This window comes from Saccopteryx leptura, chromosome 1, assembly GCF_036850995.1.
Source record: "Saccopteryx leptura isolate mSacLep1 chromosome 1, mSacLep1_pri_phased_curated, whole genome shotgun sequence".
In the NCBI taxonomy this organism is placed as follows: domain Eukaryota; kingdom Metazoa; phylum Chordata; class Mammalia; order Chiroptera; family Emballonuridae; genus Saccopteryx; species Saccopteryx leptura.
In genome coordinates this window covers 944,965-961,573 of record NC_089503.1, presented here as the reverse complement: position 1 = coordinate 961,573, position 16,609 = coordinate 944,965, and the positions used below count along the sequence as shown (strand labels likewise).

The following is a 16,609-nucleotide window of genomic DNA, read 5'->3' as shown; positions in this document are numbered from 1 at the left end:
TACCAAAACTGTAGATGGGGGGCTGCTACTGGCTTCTGCCGCGGCCGCGCGGACCCCAGGACGCCCGCCACGCGCCGAGGAACCTCGTGGGCAGCGGGGAGCAAACGTTGTCGGCACCAGGGGCTGGTCCTTGGCGCCTGCGGGCTGGCGGCGCGGGCTGGGGGAGGCTGGAGGCGGAGCAGACCACCCCCGCGCCATGGATGCGCCCGGGGCGGGGCGAGGCGAGGTGGTGGAGGGGCCTAAAGCAGAGGCTCCGCGGGGACTCAGGAGCGCGGCCGTTGAACTGCTGTCGCCATGATCATCCCTGTGCGCTGCTTCACCTGCGGCAAGATCGTGGGCAACAAGTGGGAGGCCTACCTGGGGCTCCTGCAGGCCGAGTACACCGAGGGGTGAGGCACCTGGCTGGGCGGGCGAGGGCCTCCTGTGCGGTGGAGGAGCGTCCCTGGGCTGCCCTGCGGGGCTGGGGCGGAGGACGAGGCAAGGGCCCAGGGTAGCGGTCCCGGCCTACTTGGGGCGGAAGTCGGGGCCGAGGTTGGAGCAGGAGCCAGGCCTGCGGGGCGGGTGCGGAGGGCAGGGCAAGAGGCTGGGGGGTGGGGAACAGAGGAGGTAGGGTACTGGTCCGGGTCTGCTGGGCAGGCCAGGCGGGCAGCGGCACTCACATCCAGTTCCAGGTGATGGTGCAGCGACTTTCAGTCCCAGGGTCCCCTCCAGCCCTGCTCTCTCGGGAGAACGTTGCCCTCCCTCCCCCCACCCCCCTTCCGCGGTTTGGAGAGAGAAGGGGAGTTGGGGGATCAAGCCACTGGTGTTAGGGACTTCTGGGTACCCTCGACCCAGTCACGGTGCCCCTCCACTGCAGTTTTAGTCTTCAGCCTCCTCCCAATCCACCTTGTCCCCAACCACCTTGTCCCTAATCTCTTCTCTTTGCTATTGGTGCCACCCCCATATCCTGTAAGCCCACTTGTCTTTTAGGAGGTAGGACAGCTTCCTGACCGCGTAGCTGTCATCATGAGGCTTTTGCAGGGTCTGTGTTCTGTGCTTTGCCCATTAGCATGAAGTTACCACCATGCCTGCCTGAGTCTGTTACCCACTATTCTAACCCTTGGCCACTGTGTAGACCGTGCGTGTCCTGACCACATTGGAACCGCCAGGGCCTGTGGTGTGCCAATATGCCACAGGCTCTCAGTGCAGCAGTGGGATGAACAGGGAAGCCAGAGATGGGCTGAGTGTTTGCACCAGACCCCGGGGAGTGACCAGAGTGCGGGAACAGCTGGTGGGCTTGCACAGGATCCCCCTCCCTGCAGTGCCACCGACAAGGACCTCTCAGCCTGGCCTCCCCTTTCCTAAGCTGCCATCTCTGTACATCGGGGCCAATGGCATGAGAATTTTCTAGAGGCCTCAAGGCTGAATGAGCTGAGTCCCAGGGAAATTGCAGGCTCTAACTGTCACAGGAAATGAGCAAGGTGACTCTGGAGAGAGCTCCCTCCCTGCTGTGGGACCAGAGCTGAGGGAAGATCCCACAGCAGCTGGGCGAGGCCAGGATGAACAGACCACAGCCCGCTCTCTCCTGCCCCCAGGGACGCACTGGATGCACTGGGCCTGAAGCGCTACTGCTGCCGCCGCATGCTGCTGGCCCACGTGGACCTGATCGAGAAGCTGCTCAACTATGTGCCCCTGGAGAAGTGACCGCCACCGCATGCTGCTGGCCCACGTGGACCTGATCGAGAAGCTGCCCAACTATGTGCCCCTGGAGAAGTGACCCTGCGGTGTGGACCCCACCAGTATGTAGCCAGAGTTGGTTTCACTGAGACGTGGGTAGGCAGAAGAAGTGCCTTCCCACAGCTCTGTGGACGTTTGTCTCCCGCTCAAGAAGGAAACATCCAGTAAATGTTTTTGCAGAACCATAAGGAAGTCCTGACAGTTGCTCTGGCTTCATGGGACCCACTGCCACCCATGCACCCATGTTCTACCTGATGTCTAAGGCCTCTTGGGGGTGAAATAGGGTCCTTCCTGTCCAGGAGGAGGAATGACCATCCCCATGGTAACTGTTCATCCCCCCTGCAATGTCTCCCTCTGGAGGGGGTGCTCGCCCAGTCCACAGAGACACAGGCAGTCAAGAGCACTGGCACCCCCTCCCAATGTTCTGGGTGCTCGCTAGGGTGAGCACAGAAGACCCCACATCCTCTCTTCCAGGATTTAAATAACCAGTTTTCTGGGCTCTGAAGAGTGTCTACTGTGGTCACAGCTGCCCTCCTGGCGGTCCTGCTGCAGAAACTTCCAGGCTCCCCTCAAGTTCCGTAGGCACCTCCCCTTGCCCAATTTCCTGCAGACAAGAGGGGCAGCCCTGATCTCCACAGCCAGCCCTGAGGAGGTTCTGCTGGTTGTCAGGCTGGCTGAGCTCCCAGTACCACGGGCATTAGCATTTAACCCTTGGCCCTGGCTGGTTTTCTCAGTGGATAGAGTGTCGGCCCAGCATATGGACATTCAAGGTTCGATTCCCAGTCAGGGTACACAGAAGCAGCGACCATCTGCTTCTCCACCCCTCCCCTTTCCCTCCCTCTTCCCCTCCCACAGCTAGTGTGGCTTGACTGGTTCCAGTGTCGGCCCCAGGCACTGAGGATAGTTTGGATGGTCCAAATGTAGGCCTCAGGCGCTAAAAATAGCTTGGTTAGTGCCTGACCTGGTGGTGGTGCACAGGATAGAGTGTCAGACTGGGACACTGAGGACCCAGTTTTGAAACCCCAAGGTCACCAGTTTGAATGTGGACTCATCTGGTTTGAGCAAGGCTCACCAGCTTGAGCCCAAGGTCACTGGTTTGAGCAAGGGGTCACTTGGTCTGCTGTAGCCCCCCAGTCAAGGCACAGATGAGAAAGCAACCAATGAACTAAGGTGCCGCAATGAAAAATTGATGCTTTTCATCTCTCCCTGTCTGTCCCTCTCTCTCTGTCTCTTGTCTCTCTCTCTCTCTCTGTCACACACACACACAGCTTGGTTGCAAGCCTTGGTCCCAGACAAGGGTTGCTGGTTGGATCCGGTAGGGGTGCCTGCAGGGAGTCTGCCTCTATGCCCCCTCCTCTCACTTAAAATAAAATCCTGTGGGTCAGCCAGAAGAGCTGTCACTCTGGGCAGAGGTTAGTTTGTGCTCTGGCTGGCAGAAGGCAAAAGCTCAGTTCAGAGGAAGGAAGGCAGCCCTCTCCAGCCAATTGCCCAGACAGCTGAGATGGAGTCTGCTCGAGGAGACAGCCCAAGCCTTGAGGACGAAAGCTGGGCAGCCCCTGGGGCACTGGTACACAGTGCCCAGTCCTGGCTTCCATTACCAGTACAACATCCGCCAGACCTCAGACCTCACGCCTTTCCTGCCCAGCTTACAGCCTTGCCACCCTGTTCTCAGAGTGGATGAACTTCTGCCCGTGCTCAGCTGTCCCTGCTATTGGCCTCTTCCCCCTCGAGTCCTGTCGGCTCTCAGCTCACACCTGGCTGCCCTGGACCCCCAGGATGTGCCCTCGTGGCCCACTGTCCTCCTTTGTCACAGCAGTAGGTGGGTGGGTCTGTCCACCTGAGAACCAGAGCCATCTCTCAGTAACATAGTAAGCCCACCTATTTGTTCCACAAACATTTATTGAGCACCTGCTATGTGGCAGGAGCAGTTCTAGGCATCTGTAATACAGCAGTGAGTAAAGCACCCCCCTCAAACCCCTGCCCCTCCAGGGAAGGGGAGACACAGTGAACATCGTGGCCTTTTAGATGATGGTGATCAGCAGGAAGACAGTGGACTCCACAGAGCAAGGTGGCTGGGGCCAGGGGAATTGGCAGAGGCACGGAGCCCTGGGGACAGGGCTGGTTTGGCTTTCCCCAGGGGGATGGGTGGCACTGGACTTGGTGGCAGGGACGTGAAGCTCCTCACCTGCAAGCTATGTGACACCCCCACCACAACATCCCTCTAAGGCCTGCCCCAGACCACCATGTGGGGTGTGTCCGAGGGGCTGGAAGCACCCTAGGATGGGCCAGCCCAGCCCATTTCTGCCCAACTCACCATCAAACCAGCCTCTCCAACTGAACAGAGGCATCAGGGAGCACCCTGAGGTGCCATGACCCCTCCCCGCCAAGGGAGGTGGCCTGTGAGAGGGGATAGAACCTGCCCCCACCCCACCAGCCAGACCAGGACCCCCACACAGGCAGAACTGCTACGCCTCAGGCGTCAGGGCTTGGGTGTGCCAAAAAAGGCACTTGAAGCTCTCTCTGGGGGTGTGGGTCCCCAGAGGTCACAGTGATGGGGCTGGTGGAGGCACTGGCAGGAGAACAGCCTCCCTGTCAGCGAGGGAGAGGGGAGGGTAGGCATCGGGGTTCCCCGCCCCCCACCGTCAGTAGTGTCAGCTCAGTAGTCACTCGGGAGAAGCTGCAGCATGCAGGCGCACAAGGGGCAGCCGTGGGAGGGTCAGTAGTGCTCCAGCTTCAGGCTCTTGTACAGGCAGCACGTGAAGATCATGCCAAACACCTGTGGGGCATGGCAGGCGTGAGCGGGCCCGGCTGCCAGCCACCTTGTCTCCTGCGCCCACCAGGCCCCACCCTGGCCCAAGACCCTCACCTGCACACAGGCGATGCCAATGCCCACGGCTCCGATGACCCTCAGGTGCTCCTGGATGAAGGTCTCCAGCTTGGTGATGCAGCCGCCCTGGCAGGGTGGGGATGGGAGCACTGAAGGCAGGCCAGTCCTGCACCCTCTGCCAAAACAGAGTCCTAGGCACCCCCCCACTCCAGGCTGTGGGAGCCCAGGCCCCGCCCACCTACCTCCACCTTGTAGATGTTGGAGGCGTGGTCCCTCTGGCCACAGTGAGGCACCACGGTCTTGCAGCAGCTGTCTGGAACAAGGCGGCCTCCTGCCTCCCCCGAGTGGATCCACTCACTGTCCCGCCAGTCCTGGGAGTTGTTGCTGCCACAGCAGTGGAACTGCAGGGGGAAGAGCAGGGCTGAGTCCCCGCCCCACAGACACCGCACAGGACGCACACAGGTCCCAGGAAGGCGCCTCCCTGAGCCACCCACCAACCTCCTGCTGCAGCTTGTCCACAGCGCTGGTCACACCCTCATGGCCTGGCTGGTGGTACTGCTTGGTCATGGTGTCCTTCAGGTTCTCCTTGAGCTCCACACTCAGCTGGGGGCGAGACGGTGATAACTTCAGCCACAGTCTGAGAGCCCCCAGGTGGGGCAGAATGGGGGCTGTGCACATGCGTGTGGGAGGGCTCTGAGGGGAGGGCAGGGCAGGGCCAGGCTCATGCCCATGCCCATGCGACTGGGGCAGGAATCAGGTGGGCTGGGAGAGTTGCCCAGGAGGCCACGGGGAGGGGCAGGGGAAAGGAGAGAGCTCCAGATCCTAAGAACACCTGCCTCCACACTGGAGCCCCTATGGTGAACCCTACTGTGGCCCAGCCCTCACTCCCAGAGCCTGATGGCACAGTGGTCAGCTCCGGGGCTTGGGGGGAGGTGGGTCTGTGTATGTGCGCATGTCCCCGTGTGGCCTGTCCGGGCCCCTCACCTGCTGGTAGTAGACATAGGCAAGGATACCAGCCACAATCTCCAGCAGGAAGATGATGAGGAGCAGGATGAAGTACTGGGTGGGGCAGAGGAAGGACGCAGTGAGCAGGGACACCGACACCCCCATTCCATGAGGGTTCCTAGTGTCTGAGCTCAACAGCGTCCCCACCCTCAGCTCCCAAGTGGCCACAGACTGAGGGCTTCAGACAGCAGGTGAGGGCTTCCTCTAGGAGCTGGTGTCCTCGCCGGGCTGGGACCTCACGGGAGGGCTGGGGAGGTGGGAGGGACCTCCCCACCCACACAGAGGCTATCCTGCCATGTACACTCCGTCCTCATCAGTCGCTTCTTACCCAGTCAGGGCCCCAGAGTCAGCCCCAGGCAGCCAGCTAGGGAGCCCCCGCACAGGTACCTCCACCCCCAGTGCCAGGCGTGCCCTGCTAACCAGGCGCAGCAAGTTCCGTCGCTCCTTGAAGGTGGCACAGCAGCCCAGGATACCAGTCACCATGACAACAATGCCAGCCACCACCAGGATGTAGGCTGTGGCCAGGTAGGTGCCCGAGGCCAGCAGGCTGATGTAGTCACTCTTCAAGGCCAATGTCCAGATGCCCACGGCCATGACAGCCAGACCAGCCAGCTGTGGGCAGTGCACACCAGTCAGTCACCACATAGAAGCCCCACACCGTGACTCCTTTCAAGGACCAGGGATGGGATGACAAGTGGCAAAGACAGGTCAGGGCAAGGTAGATGCCAACTCCTCACCCAGAAGCAGCAGTTGAAGGTGAAGAGCAGGTATTTGAGGCAGACGGTGCCACATGTTGATTTCTTCTCGTTGAACTCGCCCATCCTGGGGCTGGGAGGCCGTGGAGGTCAGACGGCCCACAATACCAGGACCTGACTGGAGGGGAGTCAGACACCAGTGGGGACAGAAGGAGGAAACACCAATGCCCAAGCAACCACTGGCCCCGGATAAAGACCCTGGGAGAGTGTCCTAGGAGCCCCCAACCCCTACTGCAACCGGGGCAGATGCCTGGTGCCCAGAGCTGTGGAAGCCAGGAAGGCCTGGCTTTCCTGACCAGACCCCAGGGCACAGGTGCACAGAGGATGCCAACCATCACTAGCTGACACCTCTGCTGATGGCCAGGGTAGGAAGGCCCAGCAGGCACCTTGTGGTGAGCTCATGCAGGCTACCCACCCTACCCCGCCACATTCCCCAGGCCTCATGTCACAGGGAACCTACCAGCTGCTAGAGGGGAGGAGGCCACTCAGAGAGACTGGCCTGCCCTTCATTAGCCATGTAGCCTTAGGGAATTCCCTCAGGCTTCCGTTAGAAGGGAGACCTCCTTTCTCCCAGCAAGAGTGGGGAGTGTGGAGGGTACAGGCAGGCGGAGCTGGCAGACAAACTCCCCAGACCTGAGGTTTCCTCATCGCCAGAAAAGGGACAGTCCCACTACCTCACAGCTACAGGCTGTGCCCCTCCTCAGACGCACCCCAGCCAGGAACAGCCCGCCTGCTCTGCTGTGAGGTAACCGCACTGGGGAGGGCAGGAGAAGGCTGTGGGACACAGACAGCCTTGCCTACGGCCACTTTTCCAGACACCGCCCCACCCAGCACGCACCTCGCTGGCACCAACGGCTCTTCTGTAAGACAGGTGGACAGAAGTTCCCCAGGAGGCTCTACTAGAAGGACAGGCACAGGTCACAGGTCTGGCCCACCGTGGACGACAGAACCCTGCCCCCCCCCGCCCCCCGCTGGTGGCTGCCCCAGGCAGTGGACACGAGCTGGGAACATCACTGCCAGCAGCAGAAAGGGGAGCGGTCAGGCCCGGTATTTTGGTCTGGACAGGGAGGGGCAGGGCAGAGGACATTTCTGCACAGTCCGATCCAGCCAGGAACCTCCTAGCAGCCCACCCTTGGCCTTAGCACCGGACCTGTCACTGCCCCTTTCCCCACCAAGCAGCAGTAGCTGCAGCCTGGGAAGAAAAAAAGGCGTAGACCCCGACCACGGAGCTGGAGGTGTGCAAGACCCACGCTGGGCACTGCCCCTTGGCCTGCTCTGAGGCCCCAGGCCTTCTGGGGAGGCTGATTCCGGACACAGATCCAGCCCCCGCGCCACCCGTGAGAAGCGGCCACTCTTTCCGGGAGAGCCTGGCGGACGTGAATTCCCGAAAGGCCGGCCAGAAATAGTTCCTGCAGCCGGGACAGAGCTGCCCCACCCCAGCCCACCTGCAGCTCCACCCGGCTTCGGCGGCCCCAAAGAGGGGGGCCCGGGACTCCGCGTCTCTAAGATGAAGTCACCGCCACCGCCTCCCGCCCACTTGCACCGGGTGGTGGGCGGGCCTGCGGGCGGAGGGAAGGGGACCGGCGTCCTGGGACAATGAGTGGGAAGCTCAGGTGGGGCCCTTGCTGCGAAGGGACCGTTAGGCGGATCTTAAGACCCGGGAGGCAACCCGCACTCGTCCTCGCCCTAAAGCCCTAACCCTCGCCCCGGCCCTGCGTCCCGCTCCGCCCTCCCAGCCTCCCGGTGTCTGCCTCCCTCCGGAAAGGGCCTCCCGGGCCGGCGGCTGGGCCTCTGCGTCTGCGCCGCGCGCGCAGGGCCTCGGGCTCTCAGCCTCTCCCGGCTGGCCCGACCGACCAGGAGACCCACTCACCCGCCACGCGTCCTAGTCGAGCGGAGGCGGCGGTTCCTGCGCCGGGAAGGCTCTGCGGGCGGGAGGCCTGCGAGGGAGGTGCGCCGAGCGGTCTACGGCCCTACCCTGACCCTCAGACCCCGCCCACGGCCCACAAACCCCGCCCAGGTTTCCAGACCCCGCCCACGGCCCACAAACCCCGCCCCTGTCCCCCAGGCCCCGCTCACGGCCCACAAACCCCGCCCCTGCCTGTAGGCCCCGCCCCGGTCCCCCAGACCCCGCTTACGGCCCACAAACCCCGCCCCTGCCCGTAGGCCCCGCCCACGGCCCACAAACCCCGCCCAGGTTTCCAGACCCCGCCCACGGCCCACAAACCCCGCCCAGGTTTCCAGGCCCCGCCCACGGCCCACAAACCCCGCCCCGGTCCCCCAGACCCCGTTTACGGCCCACAAACCCCGCCCCTGTTCGTAGGCCCCGCCCACGGCAGACGAACCCGGCCCGCGGGCTCCGCCCACCGCCGGCAAGTCCGAATAAAAATCCTCTGCGCGGGCGGACGGGCGGGACACCCGCGGGTGCAAACGCTGAGAGTCTCTTACCCTGGCTGTGGAGGCCGGGCCAGCCGCAGTCCGGGGGCTCCCACAGCACACAGCCAGGGTCCACACCCTCAGGAGACGGAGGGGCCGGGCTAGGCTAGGGGCGGGGGAAATGTGGAGGCGGCCAGCCTAGCCATGGTCCTGGCTGGATCTGTCCGAGACTCTGCTGTCCTCCAGGCCCACTTTTATCTCTCCTCCCAACCCGGGGACCACCCGGAGGCTGCAAGGGTCAGTCAGCACAACAGACTGGCCTGGCGCGGGGCAGGCCTAGGGACCCCGTGAGAGACAATCCAGTCTGGAGGACTGGCAGTAAGTAGGAAGGCTTGAGGGAGAAAGTCCTGCTGACCCACCGGACTGGGGAGCTGCGAGCGAGGATGAGAAGCGGAGCGACTCCCAACCCACCAGGCTCATCCCCAGCCGCAGGTGGGGTCTGAGTCTGCACTATCGGTTGGAGCAGCTCCGGGGACAATGGGCAGCGCTGCTCCCACTTCCCTGTCCTAGGCTGAGTTGGCAGCTCCCAGCTTCCCAGGCAGGGCCCCTGGCCATGGGAGGTGGCTCCAGACCTACCCCAGGAGGCTCCACGCTGGACTGGCCTAACTGGTGGTTTACCCAGAACTGTGTGAGGACTGGCATAGGGAAGGGACGGTCAACTGAGTCTAAGTGGGAGGAAACCGCTAACCAGTACTCCCTGGTGAGACAATGGGTCCATGGGACTTCAAGATTTTATGGGTTGTGCCCTGGCCGGTTGGCTCAGTGGTAGAGCGTCGGCCTGGCGTGCGGGGAACCCAGGTTCGATTCCCGGCCAGGGCACATAGGAGAAGCACCCATTTGCTTCTCCACCCCACCCCCCTCCTTCCTCTCTGTCTCTCTCTTCCCCTCCCGCAGCCAAGGCTCCATTGGAGCAAAGATGGCCCGGGCGCTGGGGATGGCTCCTTGGTCTCTGCCCCAGGCGCTAGAGTGGCTCTGGTCGCGGCAGAGCGATGCCCCGGAGGGGCAGAGCATCGCCCCTGGTGGGCGTGCCGGGTGGATCCCGGTTGGGCGCATGCGGGAGTCTCTGTCTGACTGTCTCTCCCCATTTCCAGCTTCAGAAAAATACAAAAAACAACAACAACAAAAAAAAACAACAAAAAAGATTTTATGGGTTGTGATGGCTTGAGGTCTGACCAGAGACACAGGGACACCCATATGCCCACATGCACAAACGGGACCCACAGTCCCAACACCACAGGGCTGTGGACCTGTGCCACTCATGTACCCTGGACACCTGACGCCTGTGACTCCCCCACACTCAGAAGGTCCAGTGCAGCCAGTGGAGTTTATTTGGAAGAGGGGGGTTTTCTGCTGTACAGAGGTGGATTTGATGGGATGCAGACAGAATGAGGACCAGGAGCGGGGCACAGGAGGCCCTGACCACCCCAGGTTAGTTCCTTCATGTCTGCAGTCGGGCAGGCTGAGAGCCCAGGGGGGTTTGGATGGGCAGCCCCAGCCATGATGAGTCACTCTTAAAGGGCAGCTGCTCCCAGGAACACCCAGTGAGTCACTGGGGGCCGGTCAGCAGGCACTGGGAAGGTGGCCGGAGCCACCTCTGGGGGATCGAGGCCAGTTGCTGCAGCAGCAGCAGCAGCAGCAACAGGTGGGCCCCGGCAGGCAGGCTGAGGTCATCGCCTTTCTGTGGCCACTGGCCAGTTGCTTGGTCTCACAGGCATCCCTCTCGTCTCGCAGCCGCGTGTTCAGCTCCCTGGGGAAGGGAGGCCAGGGGCTCTGAGAGGTCTCAGGAAGCAGTATGTTAAAGGTATGTTAAAGGACTGTGGGCTCTGACTCTTCCTCAGACCAAGAGGGAGGTATCTGGTTGGGGCTGCAGCATGAGGGAGAGAGGGTGGATGCAAAGAAGGATTTCCTTGTAGTAAGCTGGGCCACGGTCAGGGATGTCTGGGAGCTAGCGGATCGCGAGCTGCACGGAACCCCTTCCCTTGTGCGACCTGAGTCTGACCCAACCTGAGGAGCTCCAGCTGCCGCAGAAGGCTCAGCTTCTCTTTCTGCATGTTTCTCGAGACAGCAACCACATCCCTGCGGGCAGAAGGTGGTGACCTGGATGCCAGGAGTCTCCTGGGCTCTCCACGAATCCCCAGAGGACCCTGCCCCACGCAGACCCTGAGGGTGGGGCTGAGACTAGGGATGTGGATGGAGGTGGCCCAGACCTGAGCCCCAAGCGCGACCCCAGCTTCCCCGCGCTCCCGCCGGTCCCACCGCCTCCTGGGGACCCGCTCCTGAAGGCCTTTCCCAGCTCCGCCCCAGGGGCACCTGAAGGTCTGCTCCTGGCGGCCCTGCAAGTCGCCCTCCAGTCTGCGGAGCTGCTCCTGCGCCCCCTCCAGCTGCGTCCGCAGCGCCTCGTTGGCCAACCACAGCTGCGCGTTCTGCGCCTGCGCCTCCAGCTGCTCCGCGGCCCGGGTCTGCAGCTGCCGCTCCAGCTGGCGAGTTGCGGAGAAACCAAGATGGAGAGGAATCCCCTCTCCCCCGGGATGCTTGTTCGCCCCTGACTCCCCAAAATCCGGAGACTGGGGACCCGGAGGCACAGGGGACCGCCAGGATGCCGAGGAGTGCGTGGTGACGGCGGTGGGGTTGCGGGCTTGGGCTGCGGTGGTCTGAACACCTTCCCCGCAGGGTGGCCCGGAGGCCGCTCACCTCCCGCTGCCGCAGGCCGGCGCGTTCCAGCTCCTGCTCGCGGCTTTGCAGCTCCAGCTCCAGGCGGCCTCTCCGCTCCTCCCGGGGGAGGTCCTGGGAAGCGCCAGGGGCGTCTGAGCCTCCGTGGGCGGCCGAGAGGCTGAGGCCGAGAGTGGGACCAGTTCCGACCAGGCGGAGCCGGGGCGACGCGCCCGGCGGGGGCGGGGCGGGGCGGGGGCGGGGCCGCGGGCCCACCTGACTCCGCAGGCGCTGGCGCTGCTCTCGGAGCTGCTGCTCCGTCTCCTCGTACAGGCATCGCACCTCTCTCTCGTGCTCGCTCTCCCGCCTTCGGGGGGCCGTGGGTGAGACAGCTGCACAGAACCTGCCAGCACTGCGGCCTCCAGACCCGCCCCTACCGCTTCCCGGCGCCCCGCCCGGGTCCCAGGCCTCACCGCCGCAGCGCCTGCTCTAGGCTGGCTCGCTCTCGGGCCGCCTCCTCCAGGCAGGCCGAAGCACGCATCAGAACGTCCTCCAAGTATCCTAGCAACTCAGGCCGCTCTCGCTGCAGCCGGGTCCAGAGCGTCAGCACCGCCCGCTGTCTAGAAGGGCCGGCAGGGACTGAAGTCCAAGTGGGGGCTCCAGACCCTCCCCGAAAGTGACCTCTGCAGCCCCGGACAAGCTAAGCACGTTTGCTGCATGCAGGGCCTCCCTCTCGTGGGTGCTGTCGCCCCTGCCAGGGTCCAGTCGTGTGATCTTTTGGCATTGCAAGGACACGGAGCTGTGCCGGTATGTAGGGGGCCGCGTGCCCAGAGCCACCCCTCTTCCCAACAGCCAGGACTGCTGCCTCCTAAAATGCAAATTCTGTGGGAAATCACGCCCGGCCCCTCCCAGGTGGTAGCAGCAGCTGAGAGACAGTAGCAGGGCCAGACCCAGCCTGGGGACCCTGCCCAGAGCAGACGTGCGGGAGACATGGGACAGGCAGCACACAGAGGAAGGAACTGGGAGCTGGACCGGACCAGGACCAGCGCAGACTCACTCGCTCAGGACCCGGGCCACCCCCAGCTGCTCCAGCGCAGTGAAGAATCTCTCCTCCTGCTCCTCCTCTTCCTCCTCCTCCTCCAAGGAGCCCCCAGCGCCATGTACCTCCGACCAGCCCGACTCGAAGGTTTCCTCAGGAGCCCGGGAGGGCAGTGTGCCCTGGGCCGACTCCACCCCCACAAATTTCCCTGTGGACATGGGAGAGAGAGAGATTACCAGGACTGTGGGTTACCACTCTGGCTCAGCATCCACTCCCACCCCCTACCCCCCCCTGCACACACATATCCTGCTCTTTCTCTGAGCCCAGTTTCCTGTTTTTCTTCCATATTCTGGTTTGATTCTTGGCCTGGAAATGGGAGGTGACAGCCGGGTCCAGGCCAGAATGGACAGCTAGCTCCCAGCCCCACCTGGGCTTGGCACAGGAGAAAGGGCTGAGGACCAGAGGGTCAGCTCCACACACGCCACAGCAGCTGGAGGGAGGGGGCTTTCTGTAGAACCTTACCATGTCGTGTGTGTGTGTGTGTGTGTGTGTGTGTACACACATTAGTATGTGTTCCAGAGGGAGGTAATGGCGAAATACAAGGTGCAGTCTGTGTGGGCTGTGGATCCCACGGAGTCCCAGACGTGCCAGGGGAGGGTCCCTGGGTGGGGGCGTGAGGGAGGAGCTCACCCAGGCCGAGACAAAACTCCCGGGCAGTGAGGACACCCGTGTGGGCCTGGTCCAGACTTTCAAACACAGCCTCTAGCTGGTCCGGTGTAAGGAGCAGGTCGCTCTGCAAGTCCTGGCCAAAGATGGAGGGCTATGTAGCCAAGGTCAGCCCTGAGCTGGGCAGCCCCTTGGGACCGGGGACTCACCTGCAGGTCGTGCCTGGTGATGAAACCCTTAGCCTCCTTGTCACACAGCAGAAACAGCTCCTGGGCCTGCGCCAGCATGGCTGCCCGGGGCCCCGTGGAGCCCTCCTCTTCCTCTCCCTCCTCCTCCTCCTCCTCCTCCTCCTCCTCCTGGGCCTCCCCAGCCTTGGGCTTCCCAGGGCTGGCCATGAAAGTGGGGTCTCGGCCGGCCATTGGGTGCTGTAAAGCCAAGGAGGAGCCAGGGCCTGAGCAGGGCTCAGAAGAAATGAGGAGGGGAGGAACTTGAAACCTGTATAATTTTATTAACCAATAGGACCCCAATGAATTTAAGTTAAACAGAAAACGTTTCAAAAAAGGGGGGGGGGGAAGGAGAGGCAAAGAGAGATAAAGTACTAGGGTGGCTAAGGGCTAAGCTGGAGTCATGGGGACCCAGGACAGCACAGAAGCAGAAAGAGGGGGCAGCTGGGAAGGGGGTCTGGCCTACTTGGGTGGGGGTGCTTCAGGCAGGGGTGTCATGGGGTGACACAGGCTCAGGACTTGCGGGGACCAGCCAGGGAGCTAGAGGCTGTGGGTCCAGGAGGGAGCCCAGGAGAGAGAGGGCTGGCTCAAGAGAGGGGCAATCCCATTGGGGGGCTGGGGGGGTTGCTTCTGCTCTGGCAGCTGAGGACAGGGAGCTTGGGTGAGGGAGTGGTCATCAGGGGAGGAGCTGGACAGGTCCTGGAGTTGGGAACTAGAAGAACGGGCTGTCCCGCTGGGCCAGTGGGAGCCCTCAGCCAATCCCGCCTCATCCTCAGCCTCCCCCCCCCCCCCAGGCTGGGTATCAGCGGGCCTCCCCGCCACCACCAGCTGGCCAGCAGGGTAGACTCCTCCCTCCCTGCCACGGCCCGTCCCACCCACCGGGCTCCAGGCCCCCTAGGCTGCAGGTGCAGAGTCCCAGCCTGGGCAAGGGTGCCTTCCACAGCCTTTGTCAGGAATACCCCTAAATTCTAGGCTTAACAGACCTCCTCCGGCACTAGCCTCCTCCCTCCTCCAGACTTCCCGCCTCTGTACCCCGGCACCTCCACCAGGCCGCCCGCCCCTGCCCCGGGGACTCCCCACCCCCTAGTCAGAGACACCTGTCGTCCCTACAACGCCCTGGTCCCGGATTCCCCAGCGCCAGACCGCCGCGCCGCGAACCCCCACACCTGTGTCTGACGTTCCTCCTCCTCAGTTTAGATTCACAGTCCAGGGGGAGCGAGAGGGGCGCGATCGCCAAAGAGGGGCGGTCCGGGGAAGAGGGGCACGAGGGGACACGGGGCCCAGACACGTCTCCCCCCGTCTTGGCCGCCGCCTCACCCAGGCGGTGCGCCACCCCGCCGGCGGCTCGCGGGTTCTCCGGGACCCGAGGTCCATCCCAGCGGAAACCGAGCTGCGGCCGGACGCGGGGAGCAGGGAGGAAGGGCGGCGCGCGCTCCGCCCCGAGGGGGCCTCCAGAACCCCTGACCGCCCGTCGCGGGGGTCGGCGTGCCCCGCGGGGGACCGGGCACCTACCTGCCAGCTGCGCCGCCGCCGCCCCGGCCGCGCACCTGGGCTCCCCTCCCGGACAGGCGGTCACGGCGGAGGACGCGGGAGTGCGAGGGGCGCGGGACGGAGAGGCTCCTGCTGCCCTGCGAGCGCCGAGACCCCGGCGTGGGCCGGCCCCGGGCGGGGCGCCGCCGCCGCTGTCACGCTGTCCCCGCCTCTCGGCGCGGCCCCAGCAGCCTGGCTTGCGCCTCACTCCCCACCCGCCCCTGACCTGGCGGCCCCGTCTCTGTCCCCGCAGTCTCGGCGGCAGGTGGGGCAGAGACGACCCAAGCACCGGGGGACACTCCCTGAGCAGGGCCGAGGGGAGGCGGGCCCGGGGGGGGGGCGGGGGGATACAGTCCTGACTATACCTAGTTAAGGCGCCAAAAAGTGCGTAGAACAAACACCCGGGGCAGGAAATACACCAAAATATTTTCAGTGGTTATCTCTAGAAGTGGGGTGACTTTCCTCTCTATCTGTACTGTCGCAATTTGGATTTTCCCGTTTTTAAACAATACACGTGTAATGTACTAGAAAATGACGTTGAAATCAACAGCACAAATGCCGCTCTGCAGGTGTGAGGGCGAGTGACCAGGTACGGGTGGGAAGTCCTCACCTCAGCAGCTCGTGCCCCCCAGGACTCCTGTGGGGCATATTGGGTTCCCCTTGGAGCAAGCCTGAGAGAAGGAGCTAGGTGGAGCCTGCGTGTGACCTTCCTGCTGGGGGAGAAAACCCCATCCTCTTCCCCAGGTCCCCCACCCCCACCCCGCAGCCCCAGCCTGGCCCCAGCACCCACCTGGGGAGGGGGGGCGCTGGCCTCACTGTGGGGCCCTGGCTGTGCTCAGAGCTGGGGGCCTCTGCCTCTCCAGGGGCCTGGCATCCTGCTGAGCTAGAACAGGTTGGCCCGACAGGCCAGGACCTTGAGACTGTCAGGGGGTGGCCCCTGGCACACAGGCACACCAGGGACCTGCCCAGCCGGCTCGCCCAGTCTTTCAGTCCCACGACCAACCCCAACCGTTATTGTCAGCTGGGGGCTGCCACTTCCACCACCACCACAGCCTCCCCCATGTTTGGGGGGGGGGGAGAGGCAGGTGGGGCTGGACGGGGCCAGACTAAAGGCTCTGGACAGCTAGCCAAGTGCCTGACTCTGTTCCAGCCACCTCACGCCCTGGAACACCTTTTGGTCACCAAGGAGGTCTGGTCGAACTTCCTCCAACAGCCCAGGGCAGGGGACAGTTCCAGGAAACCAGGTCTCTCTCTCCCAGAACAAGGTCCAACCCCCTTCAGCTCAGACTTCACCCTAATATTCCAGACCTCTTTTATGTATTGGCAGGAGACTGGGAACCCTGTGGGCAAGGAGGGGGGCGGGGAGTAAGAACAGGTGTGCACCTGGCCATAACGAGGGAGGAGAGCCCACCAGTGCCTCACACACAGCCTCGGGCCAAGTGCCCAAAGTGGAGTGGGGGCCCCCTTGGTCCCTCAGGAACCTCACCCACCACAGTCCGTAAAGCAACTCCCGCCACCGCCACCGTGTCACCACGGAGTGCAGGTGCAGACGCCACCTTTTGTAAACATTTCTTTGTTTTTTTATTCAGCAGGGATCTTGGTCCCAGATATTTCCACTGGCCCTTGGAAAGCTGTAACCAAGGGTCAGCCGGCAGGTATCAGGGCAAAGTGAGGGGCAAATATATGTGTCCCAGCCGACGAGTGGGCTGCAGCCTGGGAGGCCCACAGATGCCTTTAGGGACAAGCCCCCCCCCCCGGCCTGAAT

General features: G+C 63.4%; 3 protein-coding genes across 10 annotated transcripts; 1 reads left to right on the top strand and 2 right to left on the bottom strand.

Moving 5' to 3' along the window:
* Window positions 1–214: 214 nt before the first annotated feature.
* On the top strand, window positions 215–1,904 carry POLR2L (RNA polymerase II, I and III subunit L). Its single transcript, XM_066372411.1, has 2 exons — window positions 215–389; window positions 1,575–1,904. Exons 1-2 carry the CDS (start codon window positions 295–297, stop codon window positions 1,681–1,683), a joined length of 204 nt encoding a protein of 67 aa, XP_066228508.1. The 5' UTR covers window positions 215–294; the 3' UTR covers window positions 1,684–1,904.
* A 1,693-nt stretch (window positions 1,905–3,597) lies between these two features.
* CD151 (CD151 molecule (Raph blood group)) lies at window positions 3,598–8,322 on the bottom strand. Of its 3 annotated transcripts, none has more exons than XM_066371675.1 (9): window positions 8,174–8,322; window positions 7,142–7,199; window positions 6,286–6,421; window positions 5,969–6,160; window positions 5,528–5,602; window positions 5,042–5,146; window positions 4,786–4,944; window positions 4,583–4,669; window positions 3,598–4,492 (listed from the first exon to the last, which is right to left on the bottom strand). In XM_066371675.1, exons 3-9 carry the CDS (start codon window positions 6,367–6,369, stop codon window positions 4,433–4,435), a joined length of 762 nt encoding a protein of 253 aa, XP_066227772.1. In that variant the 5' UTR covers window positions 6,370–6,421; window positions 7,142–7,199; window positions 8,174–8,322; the 3' UTR covers window positions 3,598–4,432. The 3 variants fall into 3 exon arrangements, with proteins under 3 accessions (XP_066227772.1, XP_066227820.1, XP_066227865.1); XM_066371723.1 differs by having other exon boundaries at window positions 7,142–7,202; window positions 8,174–8,282; XM_066371768.1 differs by lacking the exon at window positions 7,142–7,199 and having other exon boundaries at window positions 8,174–8,317.
* Window positions 8,323–10,041: 1,719 nt separating this feature from the next.
* CRACR2B (calcium release activated channel regulator 2B) lies at window positions 10,042–15,805 on the bottom strand. 6 transcript variants are annotated; one of them, XM_066371643.1, is made up of 10 exons: window positions 15,635–15,805; window positions 13,300–13,515; window positions 13,115–13,226; window positions 12,443–12,632; window positions 11,859–12,005; window positions 11,662–11,788; window positions 11,428–11,520; window positions 11,047–11,213; window positions 10,741–10,812; window positions 10,042–10,483 (listed from the first exon to the last, which is right to left on the bottom strand). In XM_066371643.1, the coding sequence occupies exons 2-10, from the start codon at window positions 13,507–13,509 to the stop codon at window positions 10,297–10,299; spliced, it is 1,305 nt and encodes a 434-aa protein (XP_066227740.1). In that variant the 5' UTR covers window positions 13,510–13,515; window positions 15,635–15,805; the 3' UTR covers window positions 10,042–10,296. The 6 variants fall into 6 exon arrangements, with proteins under 6 accessions (XP_066227740.1, XP_066227749.1, XP_066227730.1 ...); XM_066371652.1 differs by lacking the exon at window positions 15,635–15,805 and adding an exon at window positions 15,370–15,467; XM_066371633.1 differs by lacking the exon at window positions 15,635–15,805 and adding an exon at window positions 14,827–14,995.
* Between the last annotated feature and the right edge of the window lie 804 nt (window positions 15,806–16,609).